Genomic DNA, 15,154 nt, shown 5'->3' on the forward strand with positions numbered 1-15,154 from the left:
TATATGACAGAGATTACTTATATGTAAAAAAAATGTTGCCTTTACAACCCCTTTAAGTTTATCTAGTCTTTCCTTCACTTAGCCACGAGGGTATGCCCTGTGATGTGTCACTAACAGTACTATCGTGGTCGGTATACCCCTCCTTCTCCTGCATAAAGACTGAAGAAGAAGACATTTAGTACAGTTGCCTTCTTCTGTGTCATCCGTAACCACCCTCCCATCTTCGTCTTTTATGTGGGCAATGTGCTCTAATTTTGCCTTTTTATTGTTAATGTGTCTAAAAAATTACTTTGGATTCTTTTTACTCTCCTCCTCAATATGTTGGTCGCCCTGAGTGCATTCTTACACTTCTTATTGCATTCCTTGTAGTGTTGGAATGCTGACGTTGACTCGTCCCCTTTATATTGTTTAAAGGCCATTTTTTTGTCTTTAATTAGGCTTTTTACATTATGGTTTAGCCACCCAGGTTTCACCTTTGCCGTTCTATGTTTATTGCCCATTGGAATGCACTGTGTGATCCCTTTGTTTAATATGCTCCTAAAGCATTTCAATTTTTCATGTATCTAGGATTTGGTCCCAATTGATGTCATGTAGTAATGACCGCAGTTCAGAAAAACTGTCTTGTTTGAAACTCAGTGTTCTTGTGCTATCCTTGTCTTTTTCTATGTTTGACTTTAAATTAGATCATCCTATGATCGCTAGATCCCAAGTTATCCTGTATTTCCACATCTTAGATCAGACTAGGATCCTTCCTAATTAATAAATCTAGCAGGACATTCTTTCTAGTTTCTACTTTCTAGGGAATCCAGTAATTGGAATATGAAGTTGTCCTGTAAGATATTCATGAAATGAAAGGCCTTGAATGAGTGCGCTGTCCCCTCTGCCCAGTCAATATTGGGATAATTGAAGTCCCCTATTATGATGAAATTTTCTTACTGTATTTAGAAACACTTTAACATCTCATACAGTTTAAACATGTAAATGGAAATTCAAAATATTTTTTATTTAATGTTTTTTAAATATGCAGCTTTCATTAAAAGAACACCTGGCGATCCTGCCAGGAAGCACTTCTTGTTATAGCATAACAACTGTCATTTCAATCACTGTCACATTCACCCTGGTTGAGACTACAAGTGTCCATGCCAACACAGACTGTGCAGTCATGGTCTAACTGTTGCCATTACCAGTATACTGGTCCAGAGCAAACATGTGCAGCTGATGCAAAAAAGTTAAATGACAACCATTTATTACTTAGACCAGGGATCCTCAAACTACGGCCCTCCAGCTGTTGCGGAACTACACATCCCACGAGGCATTGTAAAACTCTAACATTCAAAGACATGACTAGGCATGATGGGAATTGTAGTTCCTGAACAACTGAAGGGCCATAGTTTGAAGACCCATGACTTAGATTAACTTTAATGACCTATTGCAAAGTACTTAACGCTTGAATACATTTCTACAGAATTATAACATTTTCTACAGTGTAAAAAAATATATATATTTAAAAGGAAAAGAAGTACAGTGCAACATCGCTATAAATTGTACATTCTACAAAAAGTTAATCAAGGTGAGGAATGGAACTTTTAAGGCACATCATTTTACATAAAACCATATTTTATTTGATACATTTTTTAAATAATTTCAAACAAAACATATTCAACAATAGAAACTTTATATACGTAGTATAATCGAGTACACAATTCTAACAGCATTACAACATCATATTGCATGAATTTAGAATTTCATACACTCAAGTATACTATATACAGGTTTTATTGTTAGAGTATATTTTGTATTAAATTCTTTTAAATATATATCAAATAAAAGATGGTTTTATATAAAATGATATGCCTTAAAAGTCTCGTTCATCCCCTAGATGAACTTTTTGTAGAATATAACACTTTCTATAGTTGAGAAGGACCACCTTCTTAATACTGGGTATCTGATGACAGGCTGATAGAAGCAATCAAAAGACAATGAGAGCCAGGTGTCTCATGGGCAAATGGCTGATTATAATCCCTAAGGGCCAGTTCACATCAGACGCAGTTCCGTACGCTTTTTTTCTGCACACAATGCATGCACAGTGTTTTCCATGTATTCCAATGGCTCCATGTTGGCTCTAGTTCATACCATGCAGTCAGTTTTCGGTCAGTTTCTGCATCGGAAACTGACTGCATGGTGTGAACTAGAGCCAACTAGAGCCATTGGAATACATGGAAAACACTGTGCATTCATTTTAAGTGCAGAAAAAATGCACACAAAACTGCACAGAACTGCGTCTGGTGTGAACTGGCCCTTAAAGATTAGTCCATCCAAAACATATTCCAGCCTTTTTGTAGATACTTGAGTTAAACCACATGTAAGGTTATTTACAATAGCAAAAAAAAGTATGTGAATCCCTTAGAAATATCTAGTTTTCCTTTTGCCTTGGGAGGCATCTTGACTGGGCGGCCATTACTAGTTTGAGTAGCCAGAGTACTAAACTGTCTCCATTTATAGACAGTTTGTCTAACTGTCAACTGATGAACAGCCAAACATTTTCAGATTGGTTTGTATTTATTTCCAGCCTTATGCAGAGCAACTACTATTGATTATATGTATTTACAGAGCTCCTTTTTGTGAGGCACTGTTCACATTAGCTAATGCTTCTTATCAACAGCAATCTTGAAATATTTGAGTGACTTATCAAAGTAGCTTTAAACCACACCTCCAAATGCTTTTCATTAATTGGACTCCAGGGGGCAGATTCACAAATATCTGCACCCGCGCAGCGTATCTGAGATACGCTACTCCGCCGTAACTTACCTGGCTTTGGTTTGTAAGTTACGGCGGCATAGTGTATCTCTCGCGGCGTAAGGGCACGGAATTCAAATGCGGCGAGTAGGGGGCGTGTTTCATTTAAATGAAGCGTGTCCCCACGCCGAACGAACTGTGCATGCACCGTCCCTAAATTTCCTGCCGTGCATTGCGCTAAATGACGTCATTGGTTTTGACGTGGACGAAAATTACGTCCAGCCCCATTCACGGACGACTTACGCAAATGAAATAAAACATTTTCAAATTCGACGCTGGAACGACGGCCATACTTAACATTGCGTACGCCACCAAATAGCAGCTTTAACAATACGCCGGAAAAAGCCGAACGGAAACGACGTAAAAGAATGCGACGGCCGCTTGTACGTTCGTGGATCGTCGGAAATAGCTAATTTGCATACTCGATGCGGATTACGACGGGAACGCCACCCAGCGGACGCCAAAGAATTGCATCTATGATCCGAAGGCGTACGAAGACGTACGCCTGTCGGATCAAACCCAGATGCCGTCGTATCTTGTTTTGAGGATTCAAAAACAAAGATACGATGCGGGAAATTTGAAATTACGCCGGCGTATCATTATATATGCCGGCGTACTTTCTTTGTGGATCTGCCCCCAGGTGTGTGAACTACTCCAATTACTTTTCGTTGAAATAAGTAATGTGTGGATTTTTGTAAATTTTCATCCAGCACTGTGGATGTTTAATGGGTGTGTTCAATACAGACACAATAAATTTGAATGGTTTTTGTGTTATCAGTTTAAGCATATTGTGTTTGTCTATTGTTGTTACTTAGAGAAGTATTGGATCAGATTTTATAACAAACTGCTGTAGAAAACCAGTTAATTCAAAAGGGTTCACGTATATTTTCTTGCCATTGTATATCTGTTTGGACCCTGTTGGTGAGATCTCTGCACTTAAATACCTGATTGTTCACACTTGCTGTGTCTATTATGAGGCAGCCCCCTCTTTTGTTTTTTATATCATAATGCAACAGGAGACGCTTGAAAAAGTTAAAGTGGAAAGAAGACCAAAAGCTCCCAGGTGGACAGAAACATTCTTGCAATTAAAGCACGGAGATTACACAATTTGAAGTGTGCATGATGCCAGCTGCTGATTCAGACCATCTATCATTAAAATCTTTTTAACATTTTACCCATACCAATATCTAAGTGTGCACTTCTGTCTGAAAAGTTAGCTGTCTATCCAAAGTCTACCATGAAAGATGGCATTGAGATAAACATACAAAATCCTTATTTTACAAAGTATTTGTGCGATCACTCTGAACAGCAAATTTCAGAAGCTTATGAAGTACACCTTCATTCCTTTTTTACACCGCTGTGTGGTTTGTCTTATCTAGCTGAAAATAACACATCCATCTGTATAACATCACAGATAAGCTGGTTCTAACAGAACCCTAAAATACATGGTGCTTGCAATGTTTATTTTTTACCAGTTTACTAAATATGTTCATTATTTTGGTGTTACATAAGTTGCTCAATTGAAAAACATACAGTGTATATGCCAATTCTAAAAAGGACAGTAATTACTTCAGTGCTTCACAAGGATTTACAAGTAATCTGCGAAAGTTAACACACTGCAAGCCATCTGGGTTTGCATGTCTTGTAAAAGAGACAGTATTTTATGTTCTTCTATCTCATCAAGTTCCGTGTTTGATTCGCAGTAAACTGGAGTTGTGCCGTCTTGCATTTTCTAGTTTTGTGACAGCTGCTGCATCTCAGCTCTACATCATTGACAGACTTGTTTCTGGCGTGTGGATTGCATGCAGATGGAAATGCTGGTCATTTTACCAGATATTCACACTTACACTGTGACTCAACAGCCATCAGAAAATGAAAAGCTGGAGCCACATGACAGAATATAAAGAGGTATAATAGTGCTAGTCCTAAAATACACGTTTTTAGGGCCCAGCACTGAAAAAATAACAACATCTGGACACACTGTATACCAGCACAGTTGGAATCGTAATCAACACCTAAACTTTTATATTAAGGGATTTTTTTATTTTATTTTTTGCATTCTATGCTATTATTTAGCTTCTCGAGAAGCATCTTTAAAGCAGTATTAATTGTATGGCTGCAAACATTGAATGTTCAGAGTACTTCTCGAACATGTGCAGTACTGTATAATGTATCTTTTCTAAACAAGGGCAGGCCAAGAACTAAACACTCACCTTGTAATAAATACATCTATCTATCCATGTTGAGTACATTGTGCTTGGCTGCTTGGTTATTTAGGTTTCTGTATACAATATGTTATATATGTTAGGTAGACATGGAATATTCTTTTTTTTATTCAGTTTTGGCCACAGCAGCTAGATTCTTCCTCCCATCTTGTATGTGAATTTGGATAGTAAGCCAGAGAAAATGTTATCCACAATGAAAGCAAGAAAACAATACATCCCTCCCTCCCTCTTCCAAAAAATAAAAGCGTTTGGATAGTGTTGTTTATCATAAACCTTCAAGTAATTGTTAATTGTTATGATAGTATAATTTGTGTTACTCTAAATTATACTTATCCCAAGGGTGGATGGATTTTTGTATGGCTTACCTACAATCTACTTTATATACCAGCCCCTTCATGAGTCTCATTGGAAATATTCCTTCCCTTACACACAGTGGCCCAGATTCAAGTAGAATCGCGCAATATTTGCGTGGGCAAAGAGCAAATTTTTTTCTCTGCGCCCACGCAAATATTGCGCTTTGCCCGCGATTCACGGAGCAGTTGCTCCGTAAATTGCGCGGGCAATATGCTAAGCAGCCGGGCGCAAGGCTGCCTAATGTAAATGATCCCGCCGGGGGCGGGAATCATTTAAATTGGGCGCACTCCCGCGCCGAGCGAACAGCGCATGCTCCGTCGGGAAACTTTCCCGACGTGCATTGCGGCAAATGACGTCGCAAGGATGTCATTTGCTTGTAAGTGAACGTGAATGGCGTCCAGCGCCATTCACGGTTCACTTACGTAAACGACGTGAAATTTGAACGTCGCGAGCGGGAGGCGCAGCTATACTTTAGCATTGGCTGCGCCTGCTATTAGCAGGAGCAGCCTTATGCTAAAGGCGCCGTACGGAAACTCCGTACCTTGCGTGAGAAGGGCCCGCGCAACTTTTGTGAATCGGTGGTAGTATGCAATTTGCATACTATACGCCGATCACAATGGCCGCGCCCCCTAGCGGCCAACGCAAGAATGCAGCCTGGGATGTGAAGGCATAAGGAGGCTTATGTCTGTCACATCCTAGGCTGCAGTCGGTGTAACGAGGTTCCTGAATCAGGAGCACTCGTTACACCGGAGCAAGTAAGCCCTTGCGCGCAAGTGCTTCTTGAATCTGGGCCAGTAATTGCATAGTTAGATTGAAAAAAAACCCCACAAAAGTCAACTTAGATCAAAAAATAGAAAACAAAATTATAAATAGAAAACCACCATTTACAAAATTATATACCCACAACTGTTCAAGAGGAACAGGGAAAGGGTTAACTTACACAATAGCTGAATGTGGGGAACTGTGGCAAATGTTCTTGCAAAATACAAGTACACTATATTCAGAGCCACCCCTTTGTTTATGTTTGCTTGCTTCCTCATGAAAATAAATCATATTTGTTTGACAACTTCAGTCTTAGTGAAATTATGCTATTGGTTAAAGGAGTTGTAAAGTAAAAAAAAAATGTTGCCTAAAATTAATGTCTGCAAGGTAGACAGACAGAATAGTGTAATGATTCTGTTAAAAAACAAGTAAATACCTATTAAATTCCTTCATCTATATCACCTCCGGCGTTCTAGTTTTTGTTCTCTCATTCACTTCCTGGTTTGCGGCACTCGTTCATGTAAGAACTACATTTCCCAGTATGCATTGCGGCACGCCCAGTAATTCACACCTCCTTGAAGTCTCTAACACGTAGAGAGCATCCTGCCACACAGATGTAGTACCCAGGAGGGGGTGAGCACGTAACTGACCACCGCAGTAAAGCCTCCCTTCACGGTGATGAGTAACAATCAGACAAGCAGGAAGTGAACAGAACAGAGAAGAAATAGAGCAACTTCTGAGCAAAAACGAACAATGAGGAAAGGTTAAAAGGATGCTTATTATGAAAAAAAAAAAAAATAATTCTTTACAACACCTATAAAATATTGTTTTCTAGGAAAAATACCATGTGGAATATAATAAACTTTCAAGTATCTTACCAACTACAGAAGTTGAACTAACCAGTCTCTGGTTAGTTAGTAAAGACATTGATCCTTTTTTAAATCTAGCCGGTCATTAAAGAGTCTCCAAAAAGAAGTAACAATGACTTTGAAATTACAGAGCCCAACTCTTTGAGGGCATGTGAGTGTATGGCACATGGTCCAGGTGCTTTATTCACCTTTGTTTTTACTAAAGTTTTCTGGACTATATCAATTTTGAGCCATTGTGGTTCTTTTGTCAATTCTATAACAAATTATGGACTTGAGCACCTCCAGGCATGTATGTATGAATCCATGAACGTATTAAATACCTTTGCCTTCTCTTTGTCCCCAGTCACCAGCTCTAATTATATTGCACAGAGCCTATATTGTTTGACATGACCTTTTTCTTTTATTATATTTGAAGAATTTTTGAGGGTTTGTCCTACTCTCTTTTACAACCTGTCATTCATTATTAATTATTGCTCCCCTGTTTTCCTTTTTACATATTGTTATATTCTTTGTATCTTTTAAATGATGATAGTGTGCCTTAATCTTCATATTTTTTTTTTATTTCACTTTCTTATTATTTATAGCTTCTCTAACTTTGGACATTAGCCACATAGGATTTATTTTAAGCCCTTTAAATGTACTGCCCGTGGGAATATATTTTGCTGTGTGTTTGCATACCATCAATTTGAAACATTCCTATTTCTGTTCTGTGTTCTTCGATAGCAATATTCCCACACAGTCTAGGCCCCAGTCTCCCTTGAACTACCAAATCCTACTCTAAGAATGAGTTTCTACAGATGACACTCCAACATAGCTAAATCTATCTTATCCACTTACGCAACTTGTTCTGCTCTACTGAGCCAGTATGGGCGAACTGAGATTTGCTGATGCTTATGTTCTCTTACATGTAAATGAATCTTGAGGGTGCCTGATTGCTACAGTAGATGGCATATGTAAACACATTCATGACTAAATGAGCTGCGTGATACAAACATATACAGAGAGAATCAACTTTGTGTTGTACCTGTCTGGTTACAGAGAGAGTCCCAAAGTTGCTCCTGATCCATGTATTTTTCCAGCAAGATAGTAAAAGAACAAGGAGCAAAGGTACAATATGAAAAAACTGTCAGGATTGCTTCTGGTAAATTTTTGCCATTGTTGGCTTCCATCGTTATCATTTCCAAATTGCTTGATTCCAGACATGCTGCCTCCCTTACTGTAATAAAAAAAAGAATAGTAAGGTTAAAACATTAAAACAAAGATTTAGCACAGCTTCCCTTACCTTAACACTGCATACTATCTTTATTTAACCACTTGCTTACTGGGCACATATACCCCCCTCCTGCCCAGGTGAAATTTCAGCTTTCGGCACTGCGTCGATTTAACTAACAATTGCGCGGTCGTGCGACGTGGCTTCCAAACAAAATTGACGTCCTTTTTTCCCCACAAGTAGAGCTTTCTTTTGGTGGTATTTGATCGCATGTGCGGTTTTTATTTTTTGCGCTATAAACAAAAAAGTGCGACAATTTTGAAAAAAATACAATATTTTTTACTTCTTGCTATAATAAATATCCCAATTTAAAAAAAAAAAAACACATTTTTTTTCTCAGTTTAGGCCGATGCATATTCTTCTACATATTTTTGGTAAAAAAAAAAAAAATCGCAATAAGCGACTGGTTTGCGCAAAAGTTATAGCGCTTACAAAATAGGGGACAGAATTATTATTTTTTATTATTTTTTTTTTACTAGAAATGGCGGCGATCTGCGATTTTTATTGGGACTGCGACGTTATGGCGGACACATCGGACACATTTTTGGCGCCATTCACATTTATACTGCGATCAGTGCTATAAATATGCACTAATTACAGTATAAATGTGACTGGCATTGAAGGGGTTAACACTAGGGGGTGAGGAAGGGGTTAAATATGTTTCCTATAAAGTGTTCTAACTGTAGGTGGAGGGGGGGTGACTGGGGGGGTGACCGATCTGTGTCTCTATGTACAAGAGACACAGATCGGTCTCCTCTCCAGAGACAGCACCGCTGTCTCTGTGTAAAACGGCAATGAGAGATGATCTCATATGTTTACATATGAGATCATCTCTCATTGGCCGCACAGATCGCATCGCAAACGGCCACTCTGATTGGCCGTTCGCGGCGATCTGTAATTGGCTGTGTCCAAGGGACACGGCCAACACATATTTTTTTCCCACTGCGTGCTCTGGAGCGCGCGCGGGGACCGCCCAAAGGGGCGGTTGTCAATTGACGTCCACTTGGATTTTGGGATCCGCGCTGTAGCCGTCAATTGACTATAGCGCGGGTCCCAAGTAGTTAAAATTGGTAAAATTGAACTACAGGTAAACAGTTTGTTTAAAATATACACATGTGAAATGTTTTATCAGCTAAATATGTTTTATTTTGCTCAGCAATTCACTGAACAATTTGGTCCTGTACCATCTTGCAGACCACATTGCAATTAGGCAATTCATTTGGGCACTGGGCCCATTCAAACCTGTGGGTTGAACTACGAAGGAGAAGCAACACTGATGAGATCACCCCTCCTGTCCTTATTCTCGTATTCAGAGATTAGGCTGACAGTGGTGTCCAAAGTAATAGAACCTTCCTGAGAGCTAAACTAAGGCTGACTATACATTGTACAATTTGCTTGTACCATATTCCTTTAGATTGACCAAAATCATATAATATGAGGTCAAACCTAAACACCTTTAATATGTAATAAATGCAATCAGGAAGACCCTTGCACTAACATAGTTAAGGTAAATCTAAATGAAATTGAACAAGACAATTATATAATGTATGAAAAAATTAAAAAATAAATCTGCGCTATCAGGGTGACAAGCAGCTACATACAATCCAGTGAAACCAAGGAAAGAAATACAAACAAACTTCAAAAAAATGCAGCGCTGGAAATAAATAGTGAGAAGACCGTGATGTCTATGTTCAACATTCACAAATATGAATGTAAATAAGTGAATCCATAAAATTAAAAGTGATACCAAATATTATAGTGGAAGCACTATAGACCTTATTAAAAAAGTCAATATCTATAAATGTATAAGTCCACAAAAATATACGTGAAAATGAGAGTCCATATACATAAACGTGGAAAGAGTTGAAATCATCAATGAGAAATCGTAGTGACAAGACACCCACGGTGATTCTAATTGTAATGTGATGATAGTGATAACGCCCGCCACCAAGGGGAGGCTTACCGGATGCGGTGGACCCAAATGAGCTTATACCCAAAGAGTCAAATAGGCTTGTAAGCAGTACAGATGAGATGGTACAGGAACACACCAACGCAAACGGACAACAAACAGCGATAAGGTCTTCGCTTGGTATCAGGTGGAGGGGATAACCTCAGCTGGGAGATGGCTCATAAAGTTGGAAGAGCTTGCCCAAGTTATGTGGAGGAAAACGAAAGGCACATAGTGTGATACCGTAAAAACAGAAACGTTTATTATCGGTTAAAAACACTTACAGTTTAGTGGATAAAAAAGGACATCAATGTTTGTAAAGTGCATGGCAGCAGTAGAGTCCCGACATGTTTCGCTACAACTAGCATCGTCTGGGGTGAAACCCTACTGATGCCGCCATGCTTAAATTTAAAATCTGACCTCCTTGGAAACACACCCCTAGGGGATCGTCCAATGGGAATGCACTTCCGGGTCGCCTCAGTAATCATATATTGTTTGAATATGTAGTAAACAAAACATATAGAATCTGTGCTGCAATGAATATTATTGTCATTTGAGAACAATTTATTATTTAGAATACACTAACCTGATCCGTTTGTAAATTAAGACAAACAGTCCATGGTGATCCGGTGTAGTGGAATCACATTGTATAATCACATGTGAATCCAGGCTGGAACTCGGGGCCAATGAGATGAATCAAGATCACTGTGTGAGGGACGTGGATCAATAAAGGATTCGATCGGTGTTACGAATCTGGCCGGCATTTAGGTCACGTGACCACGCTGAACGAAGGCGCATAAACAAACCGTCATTAGACGCGCCGTTCTGCTCATTCGTTCTGCGTTACACAACCCGATGGAGTGACGTATGTAATGGGCGTGTTCTCACTGGTTCTATTTCCTAATGCATACGTGCGTGTGCGTGTATACGTGCGTTGCGCTCCACGTTGGAATAGATCCAGTGCGCTGCGCTCCACTATGCGTTCCGGGATGCGGAAATTAACACACAGCCCGGGCAGGCACAACTAATATATGTTTGAATAAAACAGGAGATAAACGTGAAAGTGACATGAAATTAAACTGTCACTAAAACGGTAAAGTGTGTTGGAATAAAAAATGTATATATTTATTTAAGTACATAAAAAAAGATTATAAAAGTAACGCATAGTGGAGCGCAGCGCACTGGATCTATTCCAACGTGGAGCGCAACGCACGTATACACGCACACGCACGTATGCATTAGGAAATAGAACCAGTGAGAACACGCCCATTACATACGTCACTCCATCGGGTTGTGTAACGCAGAACGAATGAGCAGAACGGCGCGTCTAATGACGGTTTGTTTATGCGCCTTCGTTCAGCGTGGTCACGTGACCTAAATGCCGGCCAGATTCGTAACACCGATCGAATCCTTTATTGATCCACGTCCCTCACACAGTGATCTTGATTCATCTCATTGGCCCCGAGTTCCAGCCTGGATTCACATGTGATTATACAATGTGATTCCACTACACCGGATCACCATGGACTGTTTGTCTTAATTTACAAACGGATCAGGTTAGTGTATTCTAAATAATAAATTGTTCTCAAATGACAATAATATTCATTGCAGCACAGATTCTATATGTTTTGTTTACTACATATTCAAACAATATATGATTACTGAGGCGACCCGGAAGTGCATTCCCATTGGACGATCCCCTAGGGGTGTGTTTCCAAGGAGGTCAGATTTTAAATTTAAGCATGGCGGCATCAGTAGGGTTTCACCCCAGACGATGCTAGTTGTAGCGAAACATGTCGGGACTCTACTGCTGCCATGCACTTTACAAACATTGATGTCCTTTTTTATCCACTAAACTGTAAGTGTTTTTAACCGATAATAAACGTTTCTGTTTTTACGGTATCACACTATGTGCCTTTCGTTTTCCTCCACATAACTTGGGCAAGCTCTTCCAACTTTATGAGCCATCTCCCAGCTGAGGTTATCCCCTCCACCTGATACCAAGCGAAGACCTTATCGCTGTTTGTTGTCCGTTTGCGTTGGTGTGTTCCTGTACCATCTCATCTGTACTGCTTACAAGCCTATTTGACTCTTTGGGTATAAGCTCATTTGGGTCCACCGCATCCGGTAAGCCTCCCCTTGGTGGCGGGCGTTATCACTATCATCACATTCCAATTAGAATCACCGTGGGTGTCTTGTCACTACGATTTCTCATTGATGATTTCAACTCTTTCCACGTTTATGTATATGGACTCTCATTTTCACGTATATTTTTGTGGACTTATACATTTATAGATATTGACTTTTTTAATAAGGTCTATAGTGCTTCCACTATAATATTTGGTATCACTTTTAATTTTATGGATTCACTTATTTACATTCATATTTGTGAATGTTGAACATAGACATCACGGTCTTCTCACTATTTATTTCCAGCGCTGCATTTTTTTGAAGTTTAATTATATAATGTATGGCCAGCTTTTAAGTACAATGTTACCTTCCTTAAATAAACTACTCCACATCAGTGCTTTAACTGGGCCGGAACGCGGCGGTACTCAGTACCAGGGCTGTGGAGTCGGTAGATAAATGTTCCGACTCCGACTCCTCAGTTTTATGTACTTCCGACTCTGACTCCTCTGTATTAATATGCAAATGTATTTTATACATTCCTTGAGGGAAAGAAACGCAACCTACCACAGGACTACTGGCTGGGAAGCCAACAGTCTACTGTATTGCACAGTTTAAGCAAAAGACAAACACAATGAAAACAATCAAGTGGCTGGATAGTAGCAGCAGGCATAAACATCAGGAAAAGGATCTTTACCAGTTCAAAAATACAAACCACATTATTTGGTTGTTTTAGAACAAAAACAAAGCTTATCTATAATGAACCAAAAACAAAATCTGTAAAACCTAGAAATGGTTTATATTAATCTTGAAATGTAGTTATAGGCTTAGCAAATGCAAATCAATTCAATGTAGAGTTCTAAGGAAGAGAATTGCCTCTGCCAGATCCTCTTTCATAGAGGCTCTTAAGTCAGACTTTATTATTTTTAGGGCTGAAAGTAATCTTTCGACACTGACTTGGGTGGGTGGCATGCAGTAACTATTCTGGCCACATCACTAACGATCTCTGGATAAACAAGGATGGCTTCTTCAACAGTAAGTTTTGATGAGCGATCATACTTTCCAACTTCTTTTAGTGCTTTATAAAACTCCTGTTGGATTTTTTTTATTTGGACACTTACTGGTTCTCTAACATGCGTTCCCTGTAAAAGCAGAACACATCACTATGGAAAGTATAAGTATTGCAGCTCCTAATTGTGCGTTGCGTGCCATATAGTGAAGCACATGAAAAGCATGCTTCTTCACGGTCACTTAACGTGTTTGTTTTGCGGTTACGTGAGGCACTGCATGCATTGGTCTTTATTCTTACAGTAGAGAAGTCATTAATTATAACTTTTGTGAATTGGGACATTTAAACTTGCTTTTTTTTTTTTTTTATTCCAATCTAAATTTAGTAGGAGTCGGAGTCGGTGCATTGTTTGCCGACTCCGACTCCAGGTACCCAAAATTTCCCCCGACTCCGACTCCTCGACTCCGACTCCACAGCCCTGCTCAGTACTGCCACTTTCAAAAATGGCCCTGGAGAGTACCAGCACCTCTCCGTGTGCCCAGTACGTGGGTTTCCCGTACCTGAACGCAGCCCTAGGCCAGGAATATGATGATCAGTGGCGGAACTACCGCCATAGCGACCCACGCGGGCGCTATGGGGCCCGCAGCCGAGTGGGGCCCGCTGATGGGGAGGCAGATCGGTGCGCTTTGACAGTTACAGAACCGATGCTGTGTATCTCTCCCTCCTGTCGGCATCATTTCTGTAACTGTCACAGCGCACCGATCTGCCTCCCTGTTCTAGCCACATGTGATCCTCCTATAGGTGCCTGGTCTCCCCCCAGCGCTGCCTGCTTTCCTCTCCCTAAAAGCTGGGGGACACTGTGAGAGCGGGGGAGGGCTTTCCTGTCTTAATGCACAGGCACTTTTGTGAACTGCCCAGGGGTCCTAGGTGCATGGGGGGCCTTTGAAGTTTCCTCCCAGCAGGTTCGGGCAGCAGTGGTAACAGGTCTCCTCACGTTGGCTTTACAGGTCAGTTCTGGCTGTGTCTGCAATGCTCTCTCTCTCTCCCTGGCATCTTCCTCCCTTCCTCAGCCACTATCTGGCCGGCCGTCCTGCTCCCTGTCGTCCTCACACAGATCCATTCATCTTTGCCTGTCACACTGCTCCTCTCAGATGGTTGTTATCTCTCCCCCTCCCTTCCCTGACTTTTCCCTGCAGACACTTTACCTTCACACATGTGTGTGTGTGTGTGTCCCAGGATCTACAAACTTTACAAATGTCTGGAACAGTGGCGGCTGGTGCTCAAAATTGGGGGGGGGGGGGCGCAAAAAAAAAAAATTGAAGCCTCACTGTGCCCATCACATGCAACCACTGTGCCATGCCACCAAATGCAGCCACTGTGCCATCAATTGTCACCACTGTGCCATGCCATCAAACAGCAACTGTGCCATCAAATCAAACGCAGCTACTGTGCCATCAAATGCAGCCACAGTGCCATCAATTGTCACCACTGTGCCATGCCATCAAACGCAGTCACTGTGCCATGCCATCAAACGCAGCCACTCTTCCATCAATTGTCACCACTGTGCCATGCCATCAAATGCAGCCACTGTGCCCCTCAATTGTTGCCACTGTGCCAATTGTCACCACTGTGCCCCATGATGCCACTGTGCCCATTGTCACCACTGTGCCCCATGATGCCACTGTGCCCATTGTCACCACTGTGCCCCATGATGCCACTGTGCCCATTGTCACCACTGTGCCCCATGATGCCACTGTGCCAATTGTCACCTCTGTGCACCTTTGTCACCACTGT

The 15,154-nt window shown here is 40.8% G+C and overlaps 1 protein-coding gene across 4 annotated transcripts in view; it reads right to left on the reverse strand.

Moving 5' to 3' along the window:
* KIAA0825 (KIAA0825 ortholog) overlaps positions 1–15,154 on the reverse strand; it is a 559,317-nt gene that overhangs the window by 290,855 nt on the left and 253,308 nt on the right. For all 4 annotated transcript variants that reach the window (XM_040342242.1, XM_040342235.1, XM_040342259.1 and 1 more), the window contains exon 14: positions 8,031–8,222. In XM_040342242.1, coding sequence (XP_040198176.1) covers positions 8,031–8,222 — 192 coding nt within the window. The remainder of the gene's footprint in view (positions 1–8,030; positions 8,223–15,154) is intronic.

The sequence above is a fragment of the Rana temporaria genome, chromosome 1 (genome assembly GCF_905171775.1).
Source record: "Rana temporaria chromosome 1, aRanTem1.1, whole genome shotgun sequence".
Classification (NCBI taxonomy): Eukaryota; Metazoa; Chordata; class Amphibia; order Anura; family Ranidae; genus Rana; species Rana temporaria.